This window comes from Delphinus delphis, chromosome 1 (genome assembly GCF_949987515.2).
Source record: "Delphinus delphis chromosome 1, mDelDel1.2, whole genome shotgun sequence".
NCBI classification, from domain to species: domain Eukaryota; kingdom Metazoa; phylum Chordata; class Mammalia; order Artiodactyla; family Delphinidae; genus Delphinus; species Delphinus delphis.
The window spans coordinates 44,730,676-44,758,159 of record NC_082683.1 but is presented as its reverse complement, the minus strand read 5'-3'; the positions used below and the strand labels follow the sequence as shown (position 1 = coordinate 44,758,159).

The 27,484-nt window shown below is 43.8% G+C and overlaps 2 protein-coding genes across 3 annotated transcripts in view; both read left to right on the top strand.

Moving 5' to 3' along the window:
* YIPF1 (Yip1 domain family member 1) overlaps positions 1-12,512 on the top strand; it is a 35,237-nt gene extending 22,725 nt beyond the window's left edge. For both annotated transcript variants that reach the window (XM_060022320.1, XM_060022311.1), the window contains 2 exons: positions 1,719-1,850; positions 11,998-12,512. In XM_060022320.1, the coding sequence (XP_059878303.1) occupies positions 1,719-1,808 (90 nt within the window). In that variant the 3' untranslated portion in view covers positions 1,809-1,850; positions 11,998-12,512. The remainder of the gene's footprint in view (positions 1-1,718; positions 1,851-11,997) is intronic.
* A 13,537-nt stretch (positions 12,513-26,049) lies between these two features.
* NDC1 (NDC1 transmembrane nucleoporin) overlaps positions 26,050-27,484 on the top strand; it is a 48,110-nt gene continuing 46,675 nt past the window's right edge. Inside the window, exon 1 of the mRNA XM_060022300.1 lies at positions 26,050-26,292. Coding sequence (XP_059878283.1) covers positions 26,143-26,292 — 150 coding nt within the window. The 5' untranslated portion in view covers positions 26,050-26,142. The remainder of the gene's footprint in view (positions 26,293-27,484) is intronic.

Here is a 27,484-nt window from a genome sequence, read left to right as displayed (position 1 = left end):
ACAATTACTATCACTGCAAAGGCAGGGAGAGGAAATGACAGGGGAGTTACTTGAGCTGAGGGGCACTGGCTGAACCAGACAGCTTGGCCTTCTCACTGTCCCCTGGGGAACACGAATTGGTGTTTTCACCTTAGTGCAGTGAAGTATATGACAGCCCAGCACCTGCACCTGCTGTGGGTCCCTCGGTGCTTGTACTTGTACACGATCTCTAAGTTGGTCCTGGAACACACCTGGCAGGGAGACTAAGGAGGCACTAGAGGTTGCATCCTTGGCTGGTGTGTTTGGAGATGCACAAACCTATGTTTGAGGTGGTACTGCTCCGAGTAGAGGGTCTGTGCCCTAGTGTTTGTGGAATTAATTATTTTTATTTTCGTGGATTATTTTTTCCAATCCTTTCATTTAACAGATAAGACTTGTGCAAAGTCATAGTGCGAGTTCCTAGCAGAGCCAGGTTTAGAAGCTGGGCTTCCTGGCTTATTCCATCTGGTGAGGGTTTCCTCCAGGAACCTGGAAGATAGTTGTTGTTCTTGCATCCTGGGGGCGTCTTGGCTCAGTGCACATGCAAGATAACTGGAGGGGCCCAACGCTAGTAGCATGGCCCCTGCCCCTGCTCGGGTTAGGGACCATTCTTCTCCTTCCTTGGAAAACAGCTGCTGGAAGGGGCCTTGGGGAGGAAGGCTTTTAAAACTACTAGAATTGCCCAGGGGATGTGGCAAACTAGAGGGAGTCTGCAGCTAGGAACTTTTTGAAATGGATTGTTGAAAACTTAACTCGAAATAGGAATTATGTTGGGGGAAACTCCAGCGTGTTGTGTTGGCGCCCCCTTCTGGCTGATAGAGAGCAGAGCTGGTGAGATGGCTCTTGACTTGGTGGCTTTTTATCTTTTTTACCTTCCTGAGGCCCCGGCTCCAGGGGCGAGTCATGCGCAGGCAGTGGTCCCTGATTTACTAACGGGTTCACCTGTCCTTCGAACAACCCGAGTTCAGGGCTAGTGAGATTGGTATTTTCCCGGGCTCACGTTAGGCTTCTCAGACCCCGAAACAGGTGGGAAGATCCTCCCTGATGTTTTTCCGTTTTCCACCTCCTTCTGATTTTTGATAGTTAAATTGTAGATGGTGAGTGGAAGCCCTTATCAAACCTTTCATTTCCAAGTTGAAGAATTAAGAGGTGAAGCCTGCCTAGCACTTTCTTTGAAAGGTCTTTACGGGGAGCCGACTGGTTTGGCAGCAGTCTACCTTGGTTCAGTTCATTAAGTATTGATTGTTGACACGGTGTGCCCGGCCCTGTGTGAGGGGCTGGTGACGCAGAGACAAGAAGGACACGGTCTCTGGAGGAGAGACTGTGGTGATTAAGCTTGAGCTTTGCAGTCGGAAAGACCAAGCATTGAGTCCTGGCTGCACCACTTGCTGCCACGTGCACCTAATCGAATGGCAGCCTCTCTGAGCCTCAGTTTCTTCCTCTGTCAGATGAGGGTAGTGATAACAACCTCACCGAGTTGTTATGAAGATTAAGTCATAGGTAGCAAGTGCTTTATAAATGGTAGCAAAGTTTAAAAAGGCAGTCTCAGTCGAGTAAGAGGCAGAAACAGAGACAGTTCAGTGATGACCAGTGCAGTGGGGGAGATGTAGGGAGCCCAGAGGTACTGTCAGCGTGGAGTCTAGGACACGCACCTGGACCATTATTTGTTAACCACCTTCATGGGTCTCCTTTTCCTGCAGGCCTACTTTTTTGATGCACCGGAGATGGACCATCTCCCAACAAGCACAGCTGCTCCAAACCAAACAGTTGCAGCAGCCAAGTCCAGCTAAAGGGGAAAGTGAGCGATCATCGTTTCATCTTCTCGCTATGAGGTACAGTAAAAATGGGCAGGGGCCTCAGTCCTGCTGCTGTTAGCATGAAGCGCTGAGAGGGCCAGGCCCTTCTGTCTGTCTGCATGATTCAGTGTGCTGTGTGTGCACACGCATGTCCCTGTGTGTGTCCCTCTTGCTGAGGCTTCAGTTGGGAAGTAGACTCATCTGGCTTTGTACATTTGGAAAACACGAGCTCTCAGATTCTTCTGTAAGAGGAATTCCTGCCTTTTGGCCCCAGCATCCCCTCTCCTCTACTCCCTGTCCCCTTCCCAGCAGCACAGCATGGATTTGTTCCATTTGATTACAGTCTAGTGGTTTCCTCCAGTTTCTCTGTGACTTCTCAGGCTGGCCTCAGACCCTGAGTGTGACCGCTCTTGAATTACTCATGCAGTTCTCCGAAGCTTACCAGTTCTCACGCCCAGTTTGTTCTTGGGCCTCTTTGATGATTCCACTGTTGGTGGTTAGCTCAGAGGGTCAGAGTACAGGAAAAAGACCCTGTTCCTCCATGACTGGTCTCTCGCCTCCCCGTTCCACCTCCTCTGTGTTCTGAGCCTGCAGCCGTGCTGAGCTGCTTGCCATCTCCAGAACACGTCCTACCTTTGCACTTGCTGATCCAGTTGTCTGAAATGTTCCTTCCCTTCCAGCAGTCATCACTTACCTGTGAACCCATTACACCCTATATTATACATCACTTTATTAGTGGTGCTCGAAACACCAGTCACTCACTGTCAGTGTGTCCATCTGCTTATCCATTTGTTCACGCATTTATTCATCCATTTGTCCTCCATGTACTAGGGTGTCTCCCCATAAGAACAAGGAATGGGTATTTCTCTGTTTCTTCATTGCCCACCACATGACGTGGTATATACAGTGGGTGCTCAGTAAATGTTTGTGGAATGAATGAATGAAGCCACACTCTGCACATGATCTCACTGTGGGCCAAAACCTTTACTCTATGTTGTAATCATGGGCTGACCTTTCTGCCCAAGCTGCTGTCTCCCAGAGCAACAGGGTGTGGTGCAATGACCAGGGCCTTTAGCGTCAAACAGAATGAAAATCCCTGCCCTACCATGTACTAGCAGTGTGCCTGGGGCAAGGGGCTGACTCTCTCTGAGCCTCAGCTAACTTACTATGAAATGAAGATGATACAGTCTACAGGCATACCTCGGAGATATTGTGGGTTCGGTTCCAGACCACCACAGTAAAGTGAGTATCGCAGTAAAGCAAGTCACATGAATTTTCTGGTTTCCTAGTGCATATGCAAGTTATATTTATACTATGCTGTAGCCTATTAAGTATGCAACAGTATTATGTCTAGAAAAGCAATGCACATACCTTAATTAGAAAGTATCAATATTTCATTGCTTAAAAAAATGCTAACCATCACCTGAGCCCTCTTTGAGTCCTAGTAGTAGTGACATCAGAGATCGCTGATCAGAGATCCCCATAACAAATAGGATAATAATGAAAAAGTTTGAAATATTTCAAGAATTACCAAAATGTGACACAGAGATGAATGCTCTTGGGAAACTGGTGCCAATAGACTCGCTCAATGTGGAGCTGCCACAAACCTTCAATGTGTAAAAAACAACAATATCTGCAAAGTGCAATAAAGTGAAGAACAATGAAGTGAGGTATGTGTGTGTATTATATTACAAGATTGTAGTGAAAGTAGAGATCGTGTTTATAAAAGCTCCTGGCACATAGTTGGTGCTCAGTAACAGAATCAAGCTGCCGCCCCTCTGAAAGGGGTTAGTCATCTGTGCGGAAACTTGGTGGTTCTTACTCACTTTACTGTCACCCTTTATTTCCTTTTTGTAAAACAAATGGAGATTTTCCCTCTTAGTTGAGGAATTTAGGTTGCCGACCCTGCAAGGTGACAAGATGTGATTGGTCAAACAGAGGCCTCTCTGGTTGCCTTGTTGGTGCGACAGTCATCCTGGCCAATGGCGTGACTGGGAAACCACTGTAAATGTCAGAGCCTGATTTCCCCGCTTCCTCTCTTCACATTATAGGTGATGCTAGAATCAAAGAAGGTCAGAGCCCTTGGAGATGGGATGTGCTTCCCTCTTCTTTTTACAATAAGGAAGCTGAGGCCAAGAGAGGACAGTGCCCTGCCCAAGGCCAGGTTTGGTAGCAAACTAACGTGTATATCACATTCTATGTTACAAAACACTGTCCAGATCATTCTCATTGGCCGCTCTTACCAGCCCTGTTGTCCCCCATTATATGGATGAGGGAAGCTGGGCTTTAGTAAGTCTGAGTTGACTAAGATCACCCCTCTCTTAGAGGCAGAGCTGGGAATCAAACCCAGGTCTTCGGGAACCAATTCCTGAGGTTTTTTCCACTTTCCCACTCTTTAGGCTGATGTTCTTTTTACCACGAAAACGTGTAGGCTCCCCTGCTGACCTTTGGCTCTTTGGGGGGTGGGGCACGCCTACTTTGCTAATCTAGAGGTCTCCACACTACTTTGATTGCACAACCTGTCAGTTAAGAATTTGAGGACTGTATTATCTATTTCTGCCTAACAATATTGCCACAAACCTAGCAGCTCAAAAAACACACATTCATTATCTCACTGTCTCTGTGAGTCAGGAATCCGGGCGTAGCTTTGCTTAGTTCTCTCCTTCTCCTTCTCCTTGCTTAGTACTCTCACAAGGCTGCACTCAAAAGTGTTGCCTGCGCCGGGGTCTCGGCTGAAAACTGGGCTGGGGAAGGATCTTCTTCCGAGCTCACATAGTTCTTGGCAGGATTCAGTTCCTTGTGGCCTGCCAGACCAATGGCCTCCTTGCTGATGGTCAGCTGGAGGCTGCCCTCAGTTCCTTGCCACATAGGCCCCTCCATATGAGGACTTTTACTTCATCAAAGCCACAAATGGAGATAATCAACGGAGACTCTTAGGAAGATGCAAGTTACCGTCTATGTAACGTAATCACAGAAATGACATCCATCACCTTTGCCGTATTCTTTGGATTAGAGGCAAGTCGCAAGTCTTGCCCACACTCCAGGGGACAGGACACATCAGGGCATAAATACCGGATCATTGGAGGCCATTTTTATTTTTTAATTTAATTTAATTTAATTTAAATTTTTAGCTTTATGGAGGATGAACTGACAGAATTGTAAGATATTTAAAGAGCACATTGTGATGATTTGCTGTACATATACATCATGGAGGCCATCTTAGAGTCTCTCTGCCACAAGCACACACCTTCAGTGACACGTTTATAGTTGAAGCATTTACAAAGACTGTTGTCAACCCATATAGTAACTATTAAAGCTTAATTCCTTATTTTTTGATGAAAAATAAATATTATAGAAGTTCTAATATTTTGCTTCCCCTGCCTCAGTGGCTTGTTTTCGGAGCCCACTGCCTTAGAATGAGCGCGTGGTAGGGTGTCTGCATTACTGTTGAATTGTCTGCACATTTGTCCAGCTCATCCTGCAAACGGACTCCATTGACTGTTAGCAGAGAAGGCCCCAGAGCAGGATGGATCTTCATCTGAGGTCCATGGGGAAGGGACTCTTATTTCACTTGGACTCCCCGGCCTTGGCCTAATACCCGCCTAGCACAGACAGGGCGAGTGCTTCGTTAATAGCGTGGGTGGAGGTGACTTTGTAAGATTCAGGCAAGAGTCAGGATGTGGGCTTTTACCAGAAGTGCCTTGGCTCACTGAGTCCTGGATCATAATTTACTTCCTCACTCAATGTTTATTTGAGGCCACTTTGTGGCCTCTGTGAGCTGGGCACTGGGGACCTGCAAAATCAGATAGAGTCTGCCTCAAGGCGCCTTGGTCCATGGGTAAAACAGCTCACCAGATAAGGACCAGGCGGTGGGCCAGGCTGTGTGAGAAGTGCATGGCCAAGTTGTGAGCTGATGGGCACTGTGGGAGCACAGAAACACTGACTCATTTGGCCTGGGGGAAGGCTTCACAGAGGGGGTCTTACGTGAGCAGAAAGCAGTTAGTTACCCGTTTTTCTGAAAAGAGTAGTCAACTTCCCGTGGCTTTTGGGAAAGTGAAGACGTAGGCTGTTCATTGAGACACAGTGATGCGCTGTGGGCTCACATCACCTAGAACAAGAAAACCTGAGCTCAGCTGCAGAGGGACAGAGGTGGAGGACACAGTGGCCACAGCTGCCTGGCTTTCTGCCTTGCCTCAGAATACCTGACATCAACCTGGAGAGGGGCTCTCTCAGCCTGCTCCTGGGCTGAGACTTCATACATACAGTTCCTTTCATACATTTTGGTTATGAAGTCTCCAGACCAAGTGTCCCAGGTGCTATATACCTTCAGAGAGTCAGAAGCTGGCATCTTGGAAGATCCTGGCCCTTAGGGCCCTTGCAGACCTCCCATCCTGATTTACACAGATTTGGTACCTATGGGCTTTGCTCAGATCTATAAACTTGGGTGTCAGTGTCTCCATTTGGGTATCAAGTCTCTAAATGAGATAGTAATGAACAGTTTCTTCGGAGCCTCCCTGGCAGAAGCATCAGCCGCTTTGCCAACGAGAGGGCTGTCCAGAGCCCTGAGCGCTGCAGATTTATGAGCTGGCTGTGCCTCCCACTGTAAGCTGTGGACTGCCAGCTTTCACTGGAAAAGAATGACTTCTAATCTCACAGATAACTTTCCTCATGGAAATCTGTGCAGTGGAGGGCTTAGCCTGGAAGGGATTACTGGGAGAGCATTAACCCCTTCTTTCCCTAGAACTTCAGGATCACGAGGGAGCCTCCAATTACTTGTAATCAGGGAAGCTACCTCTACATAAGTCATTGAGACATTATAAAGAACATCTGGCTTTCTTCTTGCCTTCCTTCCTTCCTTCCTTCGTTCTTTCTGTTTTATATTAACTTATCACCTGAGGGCCAGTGCCAGTTCTTCTCTGAGCCAGGACCCTGGTGCACCTAGGGAGTCTTACTTTGGCTTGAGGGATGGAGTATCTGAAGGACTGTATTCAGATTGGGGCTACCTTCCCAGGGGCAATGACAAGTGGCTCTGTCCAGAGGAGGACGGCCAGCAGGTAAATATACCGCAGTGTGATAAGGGCTTTAATAAGGGATGAGCAGAGGGCTTCAGGAGACTCCTTTGTAATTAAAACCCTCCTGATTCGATACACAGGGTTTATATGCAATTATCCTTTCACTCACTCATGTCAAGAGTTCATTTTATAAGCCAAAGCTTCAAATGTTCTTACTAGGTTTATACACATCAGTTCTTTTATTCTGAAATCAGCTTTAACTCAATGAATGCTGTAATTCCCTTTAACACAGTGTCCAAACCGCATGATCTCACACCATAGCTAACACTGTTTTCTACAGCCCCTTATTCTTTTCCACACCATGTCGGGAAATGTCCCTTCCCAGAGAATCCATTTTCAGTTCCTGGGCTATTTCTTTTTCAGTTTTCTTCTTTGTTCCCTTTCTTTGAGGAAAATTGGTAGACCCTGGGATGGTAAGTGGGTCAACACAATAACTTTTTATTCTTTTATTTGACTTATTTAGTGGAAACTTTTAAACATAGACAAAAGTATAGAGTGAATAGTATAGTGAATCCCTATGTACCCCTCCCCTCTTTCACTTTCAACAGTTGTCAACTCATGGCCAGTCTTGTCTCATCCATATACCCATATATTCCCCACCTCTTTCCCCTGTATTATTTGGAAGCAAATATAGAACATCCTATTATTTCATCCATAAACACTTAAATTCTGTATCTATAAAAGATACTCTTTTCAGGGACTTCCCTGGCGGTCCAGTGGTTAGGACTCTGCACTTTCACTGCCATGGGCCCGGGTTCAATCCCCAGTCGGGAAATAAGATCCCACAAGCCAGGGGCTTCCCTGGTGGTGCAGTGGTTGAGAGTCCGCCTGCCTATGCAGGGGACATGGGTTCGTGCCCTGGTCCGGGAAGATCCCACATGCCGCGGAGCAGCTAGGCCCGTCAGCCGTGGCCGCTGAGCCTGCGCGTCCGGAGCCTGTGCTCTGCAACAGGAGAGGCCCCAACAGTGAGAGGCCCGCATACCGAAAAAAAAAAAAAATACCCACAAGCCATGAGGAATAGCCAAAAATAAATAAATAATTAAAATAAGAGGCTAAAACAACCTTTAAAAAAAAAAGAAAGTTATTCTTCAAAACCTAACCATAGTGCCATAATCACATCTTAAGAAATAATAACTCTTGGGGCTTCCCTGGTGGACCAGTGGGTAAGACTCCATGCTCCCAATTCAGGGGGCCCAGGTTCGATCCCTGGTCGGGGAACTAGATCCCGCATACATGCTGCAACTAAGAGTTCATGTGCTGCAACTAAGAGTTTGCATGGCGCAGCTAAGAGTTTGCGTGCCACAACTAAGGGTCCGCATGCCGCAACTAAGAGTCCACATGCTGCAGCTAAAAGATCCCACGTGCCGCAACTAAGACCCAGTGCAGCCAAAATAAAAAAATAAAAAATAAATAAATATTAAAAAAAAGAAATAACTAATATCAATACATTTCAGTGTTTGAGTTTCATATTGCAATTGGGTGTTGTACCTCTTAAATGCCTTTTAAATTATAGAGTCCTACTCCATCTTTCTCTTTCCCTTTGCCACTTATTTGTTGAAAAATCATTTATCCTATAGTTTTTCACTGTCTGGATTTTGCTGATTGTTTCTCCATGGTATCATTTAACATATAGCTCTGTCCTCTGTTTTCTGTGAATTGCTGGTTGTATCTAAAGGTTTGATCAGATTCAGATTGATTTTTTTTGGCAAAATTACTTGATATGTGCCGTAAAACCCTTCCATCCATAAACTCATAATGTCTAATTATCTCTCTGTCTTTTTGATATTAGTAGCCGTTAATAAACAATGCCTAGACCCATTAATTCAGTATGGGTTTCAAAATGATGACATTTCAGTTCTATCTTTCCTTCTTTATTTATTTACTAGAATACTTCTTTACTAAAAATTTCCCTTCATCTGTGTGGTTCCGGTGATACAGTTTATATTAGAAAAGCAAGATAAATGATTTTTTTCTTTTTATTTACCTCCTTTCAAAATAGTAGTTGGCTCACTAGAATCTGCAGCAATGACCAATTAGTTTCAGTCCATTGCAAATACTATGCTTATTGATGCTCAAATTGTCCTGTATTTGGCCACCGGGAGCCTCTTCAGTTGGCCCCCGAGTCCTGTCGGCACAACCCTAGGAGTCTCTGGTAACTGCCTTGTTATCTGTTATGACCAAATGTTCTAGGCTCATTTTGGACGTTTCCTGTCCCAGACCCAGACTGAGCCATTTCTCTAAGGAGTCCAGTCCTGGTTCCATTCAGGGAAATAGTATTTCCAGGTCACAATTTGGATGCTAGTGGTGCTCACTGCAACTGGCTTAGTCATTGTTTTCAGGCCTTTTCAGTGTCAGAGCTAGGATAATATGATTGTTGTTTGCTTGATAGAACATATGTTGTGAGTTCATACTGATACTTCCAATTCCTGTTTAGTACAGTACTAAACTGCTTGTATCTTATATTCATATCTCCTTTCTCCTGTACTGAGGATCTCATTTCTCACTGACACCATCAATGATCGAATTGGGCTATCACATAAGTACTTACTTGTTTTATCCCACTGTGCACTTACAGGGATCTAGTAGTAAAAGTACCAAACTACCTCTAACTACTGGAAATGTTACTTTAAAATCTTTGAAGGGAATTCCCTAGTGGTCCAGTAGTTAGGACTTTGCACTTTCACTGCCATGGCCCAGGTTCAATCCCTAGTCGGGGAACTAAGATCCCGCAAGCCGTGAGGCGCAGCATAAAAAATAAATAAATAATAAAAAATAAATAAATAAAATCTTTCAAGATTTTTTTTTTTAAGTTCTGGAATATGCTTTTCCCTCCCTTGTCTGCTTGGAAACTTCCTCTTTATTCTTCAGGGCCTACTTCAGATACTCTGTCCTTGGTGGAGTTTTGCTTTACTGCTCCAGGTAGTACTACTTACTTATTTCGCTGGGCTCTGCTACAGTTCTTTGTATGCTTCTCTATTGTGGCCATTTTCTTATGAACCATAACTTCATAGACTGAGGGTTCCTTGAGGTCAGAGATTTATTTACTGATATAGCCCCAGCACTCAGCAGGCATTTGGGGAAAGCTTGATTTTGAACAAGCAAGGGTTATATACATACCATATGGCACTCAAAACTTTCCTGGGATCATTTGCCAAGCTATTTGGAAACTCTTGTTCATTCATTGAGGACCTACTCTGTGCTAGGTGCTGGGCTACTGGTGAACAATGGAGATAGGTTCTTACCTTCCCAGATTTTACAGCCCAACTTTATATCTCCTGCATCACACAGACTAGCAGACCTTGCTGAGTTAAAAAGAGAATCATGACTTTGGGAACTTCTGGTTGGAACACCCCAGATCAGGCAATGGTGATACTGTCCAGGCTTGTTTGCAGGGATGGGGCCAGGAAGGGAGTAGGGCATGCCACAGGGGGCCACCGTGGTGGGGAGCCAGACGTGGCCAGGGAGGCCTTACCCAGGTCTTAGGCCTGGAAGTGGCGAGGGAGCCCTGGCTGATGGTGACATTGTGGGCCAAATCTTTCCATATTTACGAAAATAAATCTTTAGTGCCTGCCCTGTGGGCTGGTTTGTCCCTACCTTTACTTAGCATTTCAGAAACCGGAGCCCATGTTTACCAGAAGGCCAATCAGGACTTTAGGTTCTTTCACTCCAGCAAATTACAGCATCCACCCTTCTCCAACCACTTTTCACAGCTATTTTGTTGGCAACTTTTCCCTTTTCTAGAGCCAGTGGATTTAGGCAGATCTCCCCTGCCTCAGCCTCACCTTCATGGTATGCTTAAATGCTGACACTGATTGTGATGTTTCCCCCGATGAGGTCGCCAGGGAGGCCTGGCTTATTCTCTTAGGGGGAAGGCCATGCATTAGGGACCCCTCTCTGCCACATTCCTTAATCTCCCCTGGATTTCACCGTATCTCTAGCCTCTTTTTCCAAGTTCCCGTCTCTTGCAAATCCTCAACTAGGTGTACCAACAGATGCCTCAAATTCATTATGTTCAAAACTAAACTCATCCCCCCAACAACCAGATCCTCTTTCATTTTCCTGTCTCAGTGAATGGCACTACCATCCACACCGCCCCTGATTTCAGACTAGGTTAGATTCTTTATCATACCCTCTCATGGTACCTTATAATCGTAATTACATAAATAACGTTTTATGTATTTGTTTACTCTGTAGTTTCCCTTGCTGGACTGTAAGTTTCTTGAGAGTTAGAACCATGATTGCCTTATTCATCGTATCTGGTGCCTGGCTTGTGAGTCCTCCAACAATATTCATTGGATGAATTAAGAAATCTACCTGGTCACCCAAGCTAGAAACCTCAGCATCAGTGTTGATTCCTCCCTCTTATCTTCCACATCTTATCTGTCAGCAAGACTTGTCTGTGCTACCTCTGAAATATTTCTTAAATCTGTCCTATCAGTACCATACCCAGCATTCAGGACCTGATCATCTCACATTTAGACTACGGTAAGAGCTTGATGGGTTTCTCTGTCTCTCTTCTTCTCCTCCTTCTGATCCATCCTATATGTAGCCATAGGGGTCTTTGAAAATCTATAAATCTGATTGTGCTTTTGACTGCGTCACTCTTCTACTTAAAAACTTTTTTTTGGCCTCCTGTTGTCTAAAGAAAACCCAAACTCCCTGGATTGCCATGATCCATCCCTAAGCTGTTTGTCCTGCCTCATATCTGCCATTGTCCCCTGTATAACCATATGTTTCAGCAACCACAAACAGCTCTCACTTTCCAAATCTTTTTATGTCTTTTTATGTAAAAAGATATTTACTTTTATCTTTCCTCCTCTAGCACCAAACACAGATCAGTCACAAAGAAGAGAGAAAGGAGGGTGGCTGAAGGTAGCTTTGGGATGTGTATCAGAGAAAGTCATTGGGTTTCCAAAGAAATAGAGGAAAACTTTTTAAAATGTCATTTCCTCTGCAGCAGGAAGTCTTCTGTGGAGCCTATAAATCAGGGCTCAAGGCTGTAGGTTTAGGGAGCTGGTGGAGGCAGACTTTTCTGGTGTTGAAGTTATATCTCTAAATCCTTTCTGTACGGGGGCAACTTGATCTTGAACGTTACTCTTTTTGTTTTTCAGTTCTCTTCAGTGGGTTTTGGAGTATGGTTCTTTCGGACATGGCATCCACTGCAGAAAAGCAGAACGACCAAAGCGCAGGAAAACGGATGGAATGGCCCCAACCCCCAACATCTGGGGGGTGCCACACTGAAGCCTAATCACCTATTTAACAAACAAAAATTAAATGTTGTTGAGTTGAGACGTGTCATTCAGCTCTTCTCTCTCACTGTCACTTGTCATTGTGACTGTGCCCTGGTTTGGAGAGAAATACGAGGGGCTGGGTGAGGCTGCTCAAGTGCCCTGCGTTTGCCTCTCGTGGTCACGTGGTGTGCTTGACGTTAGCTACACCCTTAGTCCCTGAAATGGATCCATCCTAACTTGGGTGTCTTTTCTCTGGCTCGTGTACAGATTACCTAGGTGAGCCTCTGCTCCCCTTGCCATCCTAAAGTGGCCAAACAGCATGAACTTTGGTTGGGATTCATTGGGAGGCTAAAAATTTGTCTTTGGTGACCTGACTCTGGGCAACTGAACCTAATGGTTGCAAAATAAATACAAAATACAATAATAATAATAATAATGTCTGTGTCTGCATGTCGTGACTTTGAGCTCAGGTTCTTCCTTGATGTTTTATCTTCAGCCTGCCGGAGGTTGCTGGGAGTCTGATTTAATGTGCTAGCTGTTGGAGTGCGGGGGTTAAAATGGACATCCGAATTTTTCTTCCTCTAAGCATGGAACAGTGTGTTTAAAGGACATGCTTACCTATAACCTATTTTGACATACAGATTTTAGAAAATTCTTTTAGTGCCCTTTGAGTGCCTCTTTAAGGTGGTGTGACTTCCTGGCTAGAGACCATGAAAGGGAGAAACCAGTGACACCTCAAAGATACTTGTTTATACTTTGTGTTCAAAATATACACCATCTGGGGCTTCCCTGGTGGTGCAGTGGTTGAGAGTCCGCCTGCTGATGCAGGGGACACGGGTTCGTGCCCCGGTCCGGGAAGATCCCACATGCCGCGGAGCGGTTAGGCCCGTGAGCCATGGCCGCTGAGCCTGCGCGTCCAGAGCCTGTGCTCCGCAACGGGAGAAGCCACAGCAGTGAGAGGCCCACATACCACAAAATAAATAAATAAATAAAAAATACATATACACCATCTGGGAGGCTTAGCTTCTTCTAGGTCAGGATTGCTGCTTTCCCACTGTTACTGTTGTCCTCTTCAGGACAGGAGTTCCCCGTGTATTTCTGAGACAACTACAAAGACACATTTGGACTTAAAGGGATGATCATGCAGATAAAGGAAGCGGCACAGAAATTCAGGCTACAGTGAGCTTAAGGTCACCATGGCAAACTTCCCATTGAATGCTGACCATCACCCCCATTACCTTATTCAACAAATATATATTGTGCACCTACTATGTGCTGATCACCTTTCTAGGTACTGGGGCAGCGAACAAAACAGACAAGGTCCCTGTTCCCATGGATCTGACAGTCCAGTGATCCCTGCTAAGGGATCACCAGCCTCAGCCTCACCAAGGCAGCCGTTCCTCCTGAACCGCTCCTGCTGTTAGAAGCGCCTCTGCGGTTTTCACTGATTGGTCCGAGCTCCAACCCTGGGCTCTCAGATCAAAGTCTGAACTCCTTTCCCTTTGTTAACTTCTGATGTTTGAAAGCAACTGTTCTGCGCCCCCTGAGTCCTCTCCAGCTAAATATTTCTTTTGTCTTTAAGGACTCTTCAAAGAACTTGGTATTCATACTTTCCAGTCACCATCTGAACTGGTGCCCTGGCTCACTCTTTCTTTAACACTTAACTCCTGCTGCCCAAGGCAGTGATTCTTATACATGTGCATCTGTGCATTCCCCTGTACAAGCCATCTGCAACCTCCCATTCTTATCTCTTACCGAAAGTGACAGGATTTTTCTCTTATTGAAGAATAGAAGCATATTGTGAAATTTTATATATATATATATATATATATATATGGTTTCTGCCCCAGTTCAGTTCCTGACACAAAGCCCCTAAAGCCCTTGTAAATAGGGGTGCTAGGAGAATCTTTTGTTCTAATATTTGGTCTTTGACCCCACTTCCTGACAGAGAGCCCTTAAGACCCCGAGTGATAGAAGTGACTGGCAGAGCTCCTAAATCCCTTGGAATTTCCTGGATAGTGGAGCATTTTTGGTTCTAATTAGGAGACTCTTGGGGGTTCCTGGATGGGGCTGGTCACCCGAAAGACCAAGCCATGATTAGAAGCTTGGAACTTTCATCCCCACCCCCTATTCTCCAGAGAGAGGAGAGGGACTGGAATGGAGTTACTAATCAGTCATGCCTATGTGATGAATTCTCCATAAAAATCCCAAAAGAATGGGGTTTGGAGAGTTTCTGGTTTGGTGAATACACCCATGTGCTGGGAGGGTGGTACACCCCCAACTCCAGATGGACACAAGCTCCTGCACTTGGGACCCTCCTAGACCTCACCCTACGTATCTCTTCATCTGGCTGTTCATTTGTAGCCTTTAAAATGTCTTTTGTAATTAACCAGCAGTAGTAAGTTAACTATTTTCCTGGGTTCTGTGAGCAAATTATCAAACCCAAGGGGGTGGGGTCGTGGGAACCTCCAATTTGTAAGCCAAGTCAGACAGAAGTCATGGGTAACCTGGGGACCCACTGCTCACAATTAGCATTAAGACCCCTTAACGTGTGGGTGTGCAGTAACTCCAGGCAGTTGGTGTCAAAATTGTTTAGGGTGGAAAACCCCACATATCTGGTCTCAGAAATGTTGTAAGTGTTCAAGTAAAGGAAAACAGGTTTTTTTCCAGGCACATATAAATATCTGATTTTGAGGTGGAAATTAGTTACTACTAAGTATTTTTAAGTTTGACATGATTTGTACATTTTTCCAAAATTATGTTTAGAGATTCTATGATACAGTAGTCAGAATTTAATATTTTAAAATTAATTAATTTGTTTATTATTTATTTTTGGCTGTGTTGTGTTTCCGTTGCTGCGCGCGGGCTTTCTCTATTTGCGGCAAGCGGGGGCTATTCTTCGTTGCGGTGCGCGGGCTTCTCATTATGGCGGCTTCTCTTGTTGCGGAGCATGGGCTCTAGGCGAGTGGGCTCAGTAGTTGTGGCTCACGTGTTGTAGAGCGCAGGCTCAGTAGTTGTGGCGCATGGGCTTAGTTGCTCCGCGGCTTGTGGGATCTTCCCAGACCAGGGCTCGAACCCGTGTCCCCTGCATTAGCAGGCGGATTCTTAACCTCTGCGCCACGAGGGAAGTCCCAGAACTTAATTTTTAAGTAAAGATTTTAGACACAACCAGCATCATAAATTACCACCATCATCTTGTGAAAGAGAGGACATTATAATGTCAAATAATCTGGAAGGGCATAATCTCAGTACTAAAAGTTTGAATAAATTTAGTTTATGAAAAACCGACTACATTCATTCTTTCTCACCTACCAAGTACCAGTGAAAACTTCATGAACGAACCAGCATCACCCTTTTGGAAGCCACTGCCCTTAGGAACCCCACGTAGCCCTTAAGAATTTCATTCAGCTGTAAAAGAACCCAGAAAAGCAGTGGCTTAAACAAATTAGTAGTTTTATTTTTCTCATTTAATAGAACTTTGGAGATAGTCCCAGGTAAACCTTGCTGCTTCATGAGGCCATCAGGGACTCTGCCTTCTATCTTTCTGTTTTTCTTTTGCAGTCTTTAGCATGAATTTGTCATCATCCGATCCCAAGATTCCTGCTTCCTTCTCCAGCAAAGTGTAGGCAGTGAGGAGTCCGCCTCTAAGCCAAAAACCTGTGTCATATTTCAGACTCAACCATAGGCAGTTACAAAGCTTTGCCCACAGGTCTCCCGGGAAGGTACATAGCCTGTGCACTGCACTCTTTGAGGGGATTTACAGTCAAGGGCTCTGGCCCCATCCTACCATCACCCCAGTCTTAGCCCAGGCTCCTTATGCGGAGAAGGGGGAGCCTAGCCATGGCCTCTCTTAGGTGTCTCTGCAGAGACCAACTTACTGGCTGTTGGCGGGGGGAGGGGGAGAAGGGGGCGAGAGTGGGGCCTTGAAATGTTTCCTCCACCCTGACTCAGTATGCAGTACTTTTTCACTCCTAGCCCTTCCCCCCTCCCTTCTCCCTGCCTCCCTGGTCTGCAAAAAGGCAGGAGCCGTTTGTTCAGGGATCCTTTAGCAGTGAGACAATCCCACCATCTGTACTAATCCACCTGACTCTTGCCTGGCACTGTTCCAGGGAGAAAAATGGAACATTAGGGGAGCCAGCACTTTCTCCTGTTTAGTCTCTTGCTTATACTGTCACAGTAGATGATTAAATCCTTGACCATTAGTTTCATTTTTACTACTCTACACAGATGCCTAGCAGCTCAGCTGTCTGCAGCTCAGCTCAGCTTTTGGCAGGAAGAAAGAAGGGAAAGGACAAAAGGGGTTGGTTGGCCAGCTGAGTTGATCTGCCTTTTGGTGAGCTTTCTCCAATGCCCCACTGATATCTTATGCTTATATCTTATTGGTCAGAACTGGATCACATAGTCATCCCTAGCTGCAAGGGAGGCTGGGAAATGCTTTTTATCTGGGCACACTGCCACACTGCCACCCAACCAGAATGGGTTTTATTTATTTTTATTTTTTAATTTATTTATTTTGGTTGTGCTGAGTCTTTGTTGCAGCAGGTGGGCTCCTTTGTTGCGCCTCACCAGCTCCTTTAGTTGTGGCACATGTGCTCCTTAGTTGTAGCAGATGGGCTCCTTAGTTGTGGCTCGCGGGCTCCTTAGTTTGCAGCTCACTGGCTCCTTAGTTGCAGCTGGCGGGCTCCTTAGTTGTGGAATGCAAACTCTTAGTTGCGGCATGCATGTGGGATCTCGTTCCCTGACCAGGGATCAAACCTGCGTCCCCTGCATTGGGAGGTGTATTCTTAAGCACTGTGGCACCAGGGAAGTCCCCAGAATGGGTTTTAGATTGATAATTATTACATCTTGGAATCCCCTACTTTTAGAAAAGTTAGTAGATGGTGGTTTGTCCATTGTCTGTTTGATTTCACTGGTTGGCATTATATAAAGAATTGAGAGAAAAGCATTCTGGGAAGATAGCAGTGGCATTTTTTAATCTCCCTGAATTCCACCATTAAAAAAAAAAAAAAACAAGCAAACAAACAACAACAAAAAAGCCACAGAGCAATTGGGATAGCAAAACCAAAACCTATGGACATCTATAACAAAACTGGGAGACAAGACAGCACCACAAACCCCAAAATTCATGTAGGTGGAAGCCACTGGTGGCTCGAAGACTTGCATGGTATCAGCATTTTTGTGGAAAGAAGCAGGGGAAGCAAAGAGCGTCTTGAGAAATCTGAAAATAAGAGAACCCCAAAATAGGTACTCCCTGGAAAGTACAGTGGGCCAATAGGAAAACAGCAGCTGGAACTGCGGGGGGCAGGGTGTTGTACAACCCTGTTTGCAGCTGATGAGGGCAAGGGGTCCAAAGTAAGGACTGAAGAAGCTGGAGCAGCCCGGGTCCTGTGAACCCTCAAAACCAGACAAAGTACCTTTGCAGGACACTTTAGAAAGCCACAGGGAATATACTACAAATAGGGTAGGCCAGGGATATTTTGGACAAAGGAAGGGGAAGTCCAAATGAGAGCTGGGAAGGGGAACAGAGCCAGAAGATCTCGGAAAGTATGAAGCCATACTTCTTCTGACCACTTCATGGAAACATAGACAAGGAAGCTGTAGAGCCTTGAATTTAGCAAAGCTATCCTAACTCACTCCTCCCCACTAAATGTGCAGGAAAACTAATTTCATCTAAAAGTGAGCAACATAAAGGACTGGAGTGAAATCTCATAATGAAGTTATTATAAGAAAAATGAGAACAAGGAGCAGAAAAACATCCTTAATGAAATAAAGCATCCCAGAAAGATATGCCCACAAAACCAGGTAAAAACTGTAACAGTATTTCAAAATGAGCTGAAGTAAATTAAGGAAATATTACAAGATATGAAAGAAAAGTACAAGTCAGAATTAGAAAGCAAAAATTAGGTAATCAAACTTAGGAAAGAATTGGAAAGAAAAGGGAAAATTCATCTTACAAGTGAAGACTGAACTAGAAGGAATATAAGAGTAACATGGTTTTTGCACAACAGATAATGCCTTAAGGGAATAAAAAGTGAAAAGAAGGAAAAAATTTAAATTCCAGAATAAATAAAGAGAAATCTGAGAATTCAAGAGAAAATGACAAATATAGAAGATAGGCAAAAATATCTAAAATTGTATTACACAAGTCCCTGAAGGAGAAAAGAATAATGGGGCAACGAAGGAGAAATAATATATTAAAAAATCTATATAAAAGAAACTTCCCTAAAAAAAAAGATTAAAAAGACTCGAGATTGCATATAGAAAGGGCACACCTTGTGCCTGGGGAAATCAACCCAGAAGATCAATACTGAGACATATTCTAGTAAAATTAATGGATTTTAAAGAAAAATTATTTGGGGCATCCAGGCTAAAAGACAAATTCACTTATAAGGGAAAGAAAATCAGACTGTGATCAGACTTGACAACAGCACTTTATGTTAGGCGACTATAGTGTAACAATATATCTAAGACACCCAAAGAAAGGAAACCAAACCGACCGACTTTCAGGTGTGAAGGCCACAGACAAAATGTTATCAACATGGAAGAACACAGGCACTATTCTCATGAGACCTTTCAGAGGCATCTTCTAAGGAACATACCTCAGACAACCAGACTAGTGAGACATTGACATAACAGGTGGTGAGCACTAAATATATTTACTTGTATAACTAAAAATAAGTGATGGTTATAAGGGAAAGAATATAGTTTTTAATGGTTATGTGCTCTTAAAATAAATATACAGTATAACTAACAAAATAGAAAGAGAATGGGGAGAACATTTATAAGAGGCAGACAAAGCTTGCTGATTGCCTTATAGTTATTAACCAAAATATTTCTTCCAACCCGGGGCTGGAGAAGAAGGGGAGGAGGAAGAAGTTACTAGATAATGTCAATATTGTTCATAAGAGGAAAAAATAGACAATAGTTGCCTTCCCCAAATAGAGGGGATTAAAGATGTAACACAGAGGAATGATTAGAACAAAAGTACAAGCTTTTGTAAATATTAAAACCAAAAAATGAGTGAGCAAGCAAATAAACAGACCACAGAGTGAAAAATTATTTATATAAAAGAGTTGAGGGCTTCCCTGGTGGCGCAGTGGTTGAGAGTCCGCCTGCCGATGGAGGGGACACGGGTTTGTGCCCCGGTCCGGGAAGATCCCACATGTCGCGGAGCGGCTGCGCCCCTGAGCCATGGCCGCTGAGCCTGCGCATCCGGAGCCTGTGCTCCGCAACGGGAGAGGCCACAACAGTGAGAGGCCCGCATACAGCAAAAAAAAAAAAGAGTAGAAATTTTCACATAGATGTGGGTGTGAATCCCTGCTTCACTTTACCTCTGTCTGCTTGGCTTCCTCTGTAAAAGTCTATATGTATGTATGTAGACTTAAGTGCCTGGGAGCACATCTTATTTATATGTGTGTGTCTATATATACATATATAGACACACACACACACACATAATATATATAATTGATCTTGAAGGGCAAGTGTGAGAATTAAATTTATATAATATGATTTTCAGTACCCAGTATATAATAAGGGTTCAACCAAAGCAAGATCTGTAGCCTTTTCAGCAAGGGAGGGGCAAAGCTAGGACTTGAAAGTAGGATTGTCCGGCTATGAAGTTTGCTCTTTCTCTACTGTGCTACTCAAGGCAGCATGTATCCACTGAATGGTGGAATTACAGGATTTTTCAGAAGGAGAGATTCCATGCTTCATGGAAGACATGGCATGCAAAGACATAGAGTCCAGCTTAAGTAGAGGCATGAAAGAGAAAACAAGATGTGTTGGTGAGGAGGTGAGGGGTCTGTAAGAGATCAGTTTTAGTGTCTTAGACCTGTCCTCATCCTTTTCCCAAGGACAACTTGTAAACGAAAAACTGATAGTCAGTTCTACCAGGTGTATTAGTTGAGAGTATGGTTTAGGAGAATGAGTGTCTAAAGATAGGAAGGTCCTGACAGCAGCGACTCTGCTCTGATGTACACCCCCAGGGCCCAGCACAGTGCGTGGCCTACATTCAACCTATACTCATTGCTGAGTAAATGCTGGTGGGGTGAATTAATAAGGTAATACCTAAAAGATAAACCAAGTTTTTCAAGGAGTTTTCAAGCCCTCAGCAGGTAACTGTATTTATCTACTCACTATTTGTATCATTTGGGGTAGGTTAGATTATTCTACAGTAATAAACAACTCCAAAATTTCAGCAGTTTAAAACAAAAAGTTTCATTTCTTGCTCATGTTACAAGTTCATCACAGATTCGCGGGGAAACTCTGTTCTTCGTAGTCACTCAGGCCCTTGGGTTGTTGGAATGAGCACCATCTCATATGTTGTTGGTCACTGTGCCAGAGGAAAAGAGAGCTCTGGAGGGTCTCTCAGTGGCAATTAAATCTTCCACCTGTAAGTGACACGTGTCACATCTGCTTACAATTCATTGGCCAGAAGTGTCACATGGCCATACCTAACTTTAAAGAAGGCCATGAAGTGCAATCCTATTATATGCCTAGAAAACAAGAGCCCTGAAATGCTTGGTGAACAGTATTAATGACCATCACATTATCTGAAGGTGGGTAATGGGGCTCCATTTAGATAGGTAGATAGAAAGAAAGGACAGTGTACACTAGTATCCCCCCTTTTTACAGTTGAGAACACTTGTGCACTAAGAGGTTGTTACTTGCTCACACTAACCTGCTATTAGCAGGGAGCTAGGATTCAAATCTGCATCTGCCTGACTCTAAAACCTTTACCTGCCTTTGATCCTGCCTTTGATCCTGCCTCTTCCTCATATACTAAGTAGCCTCACCTTCACCCATGGATTTCATTTTACTGTCTCTGTGTCACTGGCAGAAGGTTAAATCAGACTTTGCAAACAACCCAGGCCAGTTTAAAAGGAAGAAAAAGTCATTTCTGAAGCCTGGGTTATATACTTTGTTTGTACTGTGTGGATTTTCCCTCAAGGTTCTCCCTCTCTCTTCATTGCACTTTCCTTTGAAATATAATCCACCAAACAGCCATCAAGAGGTAAAGCCTGGCTCCAGAGAGTGGGTATCAAAGGAAGGAGGAGGAGTTTGAGCCTCATTTTCAATTTGCTAAACCTTTCAAATTCTTCCCCAAGGCTTCAGTTTGGTAAAGGAAAAATAGTAATGACTTATGTTTATCCTGGGGAATATGTGTTTTCCATGCCCCCTTAGGAAATGTCATCAATGTGTTTTGAATTTATTTTTTGCTTGATTCATCAAAATATTGTTGCACAAGAGACTTTGGATGTCCAAAGAGCTGTCTTTTAAAATAAATGTCTTTTATTTCGCCTCTGGAAACAGCTAATCACATTTTATCAAGAGTCAGCAGCCTTCTTTCTTCAAAGGACTGAATTTAACACTAAAAGGGTTACAGATGGGGAGAAAGAGGGGTCATGTGCGACAACCACCCCCTAACATTAACAGGCTATAAGATGCCCAGGACTATACAGTGTGAAGGTTTTGAAATGAAAACTTTAGGAAAATGATGGCTCACTTAAAAATATTAGGAAAATTTGGGCAAAAAGTAATTCCCATATTCCTTACCTCGTTGGGAGGGAGTGGTGGTTAAAAATGAGAGCCCAGATTCCTCAGGGACTCCCATTATTCATATGTTAGATCATCTTTGCCTATCTTCTTTATTTATTGCTTTTTAAAAATCCTTTTTGTTTCTTTCTTGTTTCATTTTTGTTTGAAAAATGTTCTTCCCTTTTATATGGCATTAATCTTCTGTTTCTTTGCTCTTGAGTTCCTCCTAGTTCAACCTTCATTTCTATAGTGATTTTTCCTATATTTCTATTTTTATATTCCTATATATCTATTTATATAGATACTCTTTCTTTTTTACAGGTATTCATAATATTTTATTTTCAGTAAGACTAGACTCGTAAGGTATTCATTTTTTCATACGTGATTTTGGTATGTGTATTTACTTTTTCTTTCAACTATCTCTTCAATAAACAAAATTGGCTTTGCTTATTGTCTCTATTATGGGTCTGTTTCTATTTTCTTTCTTTATTTCTTTTTTTTAACATCTTTATTGGAGTATAATTGCTTTACAATGGTGTGTTAGTTTCTGTTTTATAATGAAGTGAATCAGTTATACATATACATATATCCCCATATCTCCTCCCTCTTGTATCTCCCTCCCACCCTCCCTATCCCACCCCTCTAGGTGGTCACAAAGCACTGAGCTGATCTCCCTGTGCTATGCGGCTGCTTCCCACTAGCTATCTATTTTACATTTGGTAGTGTATATATGTCCATGCCACTCTCTCACTTCATCCCAGCTTACCCTTCCCCCTCCCTGTGTCCTCAAGTCCATTCTCTACAACTGCATCTTTATTCCTGTCCTGCCCCTAAGTTCTTCAGAACCTTTTTTTTTTTTTTTTAGATTCCATATATATGTGTTAGCATACAGTATTTGTTTTTCTCTTTCTGACTTACTTCACTCTGTATGACAGACTCTAGGTCCATCCACCTCACTACAAATAACTCAATTTTGTTTCTTTTTATGGCTGAGTAATATTCCATTGTATATATGTGCCACATCTTCTTTATCCATTCATCTGTCAATGGACACTTAGGTTGCTTCCATGTCCTGGCTATTATAAATAGAGCTGCAATGAACATTGTGGTACATGACTCTTTTTGAATTATGGTTTTCTCAGGGTATATGCCCAGTAGTGGGATTGCTGGGTTGTATGGTAGTTCTATTTTTAGTTTTTTAAGGAACCTCCATACTGTTCTCCATAGTGGCTGTATCAATTTACATTCCCACCGACAGTGCAAGAGGGTGCCCTTTTCTCCACACCCTCTCCAGCATTTATTGTTTGTAGATTTTTTGATGATGGCCATTCTGACCAGTGTGAGGTGATACCTCATTGTAGTTTTGAGTTGCATTTCTCTGATGATTAGTGATGTTGAGCACCCTTTCATGTGTTTGTTATATAGATATTCTATTGCTATATATTTCCTATATTTCTATTCCTATATATCTGTTTCTTTCTGGTGTTCTATATCATAATCCTGAGTTTTTCTAGTACTAATTAGTGTTGTTCTTTCATCTTTTGTATCATTTTCTTAATTAATTTTATTCCATTTTGGAGGATTAGGTTATAGTTTCATCTATTTAGTGCATGTGTCTTTCTAGTATGCTTTTGGTGTCCATAGGGATGCTTTTAAATCTTCTTTTCATATAAGTCAAGAAAGATAAAGTGACTTTCCCAAGATCAAATAGCTACTAAGTGGCAGAGCAGGTATTCACACACATGTTTATCTGACTCCAAAGCCTGTTAATCTTCTTACTAATTATATTTATCATATATTGAAAATCTACTGTGTGGCAGACAATTTACAACAAAATCTAATTTAATACAGCATCTTGCAACATCTTTTTATTATTGATGAAGAAACCAAAGCTTGGAGAGCAACTGCAGAAGTTGTGGGCACTTGTGGTGGTTTCAACAGCTCTAGGGTACTAGCTCCTTAGTTCCTGCTCAACAGAAATGGTGTGGTTTTAACAGCAGTAATGGAGCTACCTCAGCAGCTGAGCACTGCATGTGGGCCGATGAGCTCTAATGCAGAGGGAGTAGCATCTTTTTGATATTTGGGTAATAATTCCTTTCTTCCTTTTGCTACTACAACCCTGTTCTTTCTCCCCATGTTCTTTTAGCCCTTCCAATACTTTTGTTATCAATTCTTTGAATTAAATCCCCCTTTGATTTAAATAACAAAGTTTGTTTTCCTGAATCAGACACTATCTGATGCATTTACTTGTTTCCATTCATTATTTTGTTCATTTAACAAACGTTTATTGACTACCTACTAATGTTATGGGTATTTTGGAAACAATGATTAACAAGATAGACAAAGTCCCTGCCCTCATGAAGCTTGTAGACTAGTGGGAAGAAAGATAATAACTAAGGAGTTACACAATATGATTTCAGATTGTAGTAAGTGCTGTAAAAATAGAAGTCGGTTAAACAATAAATAATTGTCTCTCTTGTATAAATTAAGTCAGAAGGTAAAGGCAGGTAGCCCAAAATAGTATGATTGCTCCAAGTAATCAAGTCTCCTTTTAGCTCAGTACCTAATTTGCCTAGAGTGTGACCCTCTTACTGTGGTTCAATATGGCAGGCAACACATCCAAGTTCCATGCAGCTGGATGGAGGAAGGGATTAAGAAAGGGGCAAAGACCACGAGCTAGCTCTCTTTTAAGGGGAGGTTTCTGGGAAGCTACCATGCAATACTTTGATTATATTTTACTGCCCTGAACTCAGCCACCTGGCTCCACTTAGCTGCAAGAGAATCTAAGAAATGTAGCCACATGCCCAGTTAAACGTGGGAGGGGGGGGTGGTCTACTACTAAGAAAGAAGGGGAGAATAGACACTGGTGTAGACAACTACTAGTCTTTACCAAAGGAACTAAACAAAGGAATATGACTGCAAGTAACCTGAGGTCTGTTTATGGACACTCATTTAGAATGATTCTTCTTTTTTTTCATTATTTTATTTTTAATTAATTTATTATTATTATTTTTAAACTTTTGGCTGCTTTGGGTCTTTGCTGCTGCACGTGGGCTTTCTCTAGTTGTGGTGAGAAGGGTCTAATCTTCATTGCAGTGTGCGGGTTTCTCATTGCGGTGGCTTCTCTTGTTGCAGAGCACGGGCTCTAGGCACGTGGGCTTCAGTAGTTGTGGCTTATGGGTTCAGTAGTTGTGGCTCACGGGTTCTGGAGCACAGGCTCCATAGTTGTGGCGCACAGGCTTAGTTGCTCAGCGGCATGTGGGATCTTCCTGGACCAGGGCTCAAACCCGTGTGCCTTGCATTGGCAGGCGGATTCTCAACCACTGCGCCACCAGGGAAGTCCCTAGAATGATTCTTTATAATCTCTCTCCACCACCAAATAGAAGGTTTCTTCATGGCAGAGACTTGATCTACCTTTCTATTTCCAGTTTGTCCTGCAATACTTCAGACTTGATTGATATTATCATGTTTTTGGAAGTGAATATGATATACAACCTTAAAACAACTCAAGAAACCACTTTTAGCAAACATTGCAGAGCAATATGTGTGATCTCAATTACTCTCACCAGACTATGAGTTTCTTCAGTCAGTAAATCACTGAATCTGTCTTTCTAGAGTACTGAATATTGTCTGTGGTATGTAACTGGGTGTTAAAATGTGTTAGCAATATGCCTCTGGGGATCTCACTGAGGCCTAATGCAATCAGAGAAGGATTCATTAAGTGGGACTTAGGCTGGTGAAAAGCCTTTTTTTCTCACTGGCAGGAAATTAATGACAATATTTGTATAGCATTTTAGTACATCTTTACAACATCATCCGATGCCATCTTTATTTTTATCCTTATTGTATAGATGAAGAAACGGAGGCTCAGGGAGGGTCAAGATATTCCACTTAGCAAGTGGCAGAGCTGGAGCTAGAAATCAGATCTTAGGAAACCAAATGCACCTCTAGGGAAAGAGAGTTTTTCATTTCAGTAAAATTAGTACCTTTGTGGAGAGGGCCACAGCATCCTTTGATTTCACTTTCAGGAGGTCGATAAAGTAAGATCGGAAGGAATAAAGGCAAATCATTTTACCAGGTCTTTCTAATTATAGAATTCTGATAATCAGCACTGTGACTAGAAGCTGCTTTATAAAAGACTACGATTCCCAGCATGGCACAAAGGACCGCTGGGAAGACTTCTACTCCCAGCATGCTGTACTTTGGAACTCCCAGTCCCAGAATGCAACGCTCCTCCTTACTCAGAGGGCCGTAAAGACTACAGTTCCCAGCATGGAGCGCCGCCCCCAGTTTCTGGCGCCCCGCCGGACCCTGCTTCGGAGAGACGTTTTGGACTCCAGAAGGCGGGGTCTGGAGTCCCAGCCCTCTTTGAGGGACGTGTCTGCGGGGCGGTTCTGGCCTGTTGGGCCCGTCCAGACGAAACCTCGAAGGAATGGGTTGGGGCCTGGGCCAGGCTTCGCCCAGGCAGCGTCTGAGACAGCCCCAATGGGGCCCTCGGGGGGCCTTCCTCCCTTTGAACTGCGGTGGCGGGTGGGCTCACTGTATCCTGTACCTTTCAGAGTAGGGGCCGCCATCACCATGGCCACTGCTGCGAGCCTGCCTTGCGCCGGCGGACCGCGGGACATCCTGTGGCGCGTGAGTGCTGCGCGCGCTGTGGCAGGCGCTCGGCAGCTGCGGGGGTCGGGCTGGGCGTGCGGGCGCTGGTCGCGCGTGCGCGCTGGACGGGGGCGGGGCTGGCTCGAGTGTCGTGTGGGGAGCGCGTGGGGAGGGGGCGACCCGAGCGACTTATTTCAGGGTTGTGGGGGGGCGTCCTGAGTGCAAGCTGGTTACAGAGGGGACGGGCGTGCTAGGGAAAGTTGGTTACAAGTTGTGTGTGTGCGGGGCGCCCTGAGTGCAAACTTGTTACGGCGTGAGAGAGGGGTCCTGAGTGGAAGCTGGTCATGGTGGGAAGGATGTCTTGCATGGGAGTTGGCAGAGAATGGGGAAGAGTTGTATGCAATTCTGCTATGTGCACAATTAATAAGTTGTTGATTACTTGGGATAAGAAGCAGGGAGGAATATCCGGAATCGGAAAGAATGTGGTATGACCTTAGCAGAAGCTGGTCTTGGGGACTAGGTGAGCAGGACAGGTATCTTGTCAAATTAGAGGAATGTGTGCACTGTGGGCCCGAGAAGAGGAGTTACTTCCTTGTTGAAGTCCAATCAACAGTTCTGCCTCCATTCTGTGGAGGGCACAGAGATATAGGAGTAAGATTCCTTTTAGGACAGTGCTTCTACCCCAGCGGCACTGCCATCTACTTTGTATCCCAAGTTACTGAGTCTTACCTGTTCTTTACCACCTGTATTATCAGTCATCGATGTCCTGTAGATTGTATGTCAGAAACGTGGCTGCAGTTTTGTTTTTTTTTAACTTGCTCTTTGCCACTGCCTTCCTTCAGACACTGACTATAATCTTTGGCTTGGGCAATTGGGCTGGACTGCCTCCTGTTTGTCTCCTGTTTGTGTCTTGTCCCCTCTGATCCATCTTCATTATAGCCACCTTACAGACACAAGGGTGTTTTACCTTCCAAAATATAAATCTGATCGTCACTTTTGTGCTTAAAATGCCTCAGTATCTCTTCTTGTATTCAAGCAGTAAATCTTGTGCCTCATGTGGTAGGCACTGGTGAGTCAGACATGAATACAATGCAGTAGTTGCCCAGTAAGGAGCTCATGTCTAATAAACACAATTACAATATACTGTTGGTTCCTGGAAAATGAATACGCTTTCAGATATTGACATATCAAACCTAGAGAGACAAGTATAAGTTGCTGTAAAGTACAGTTG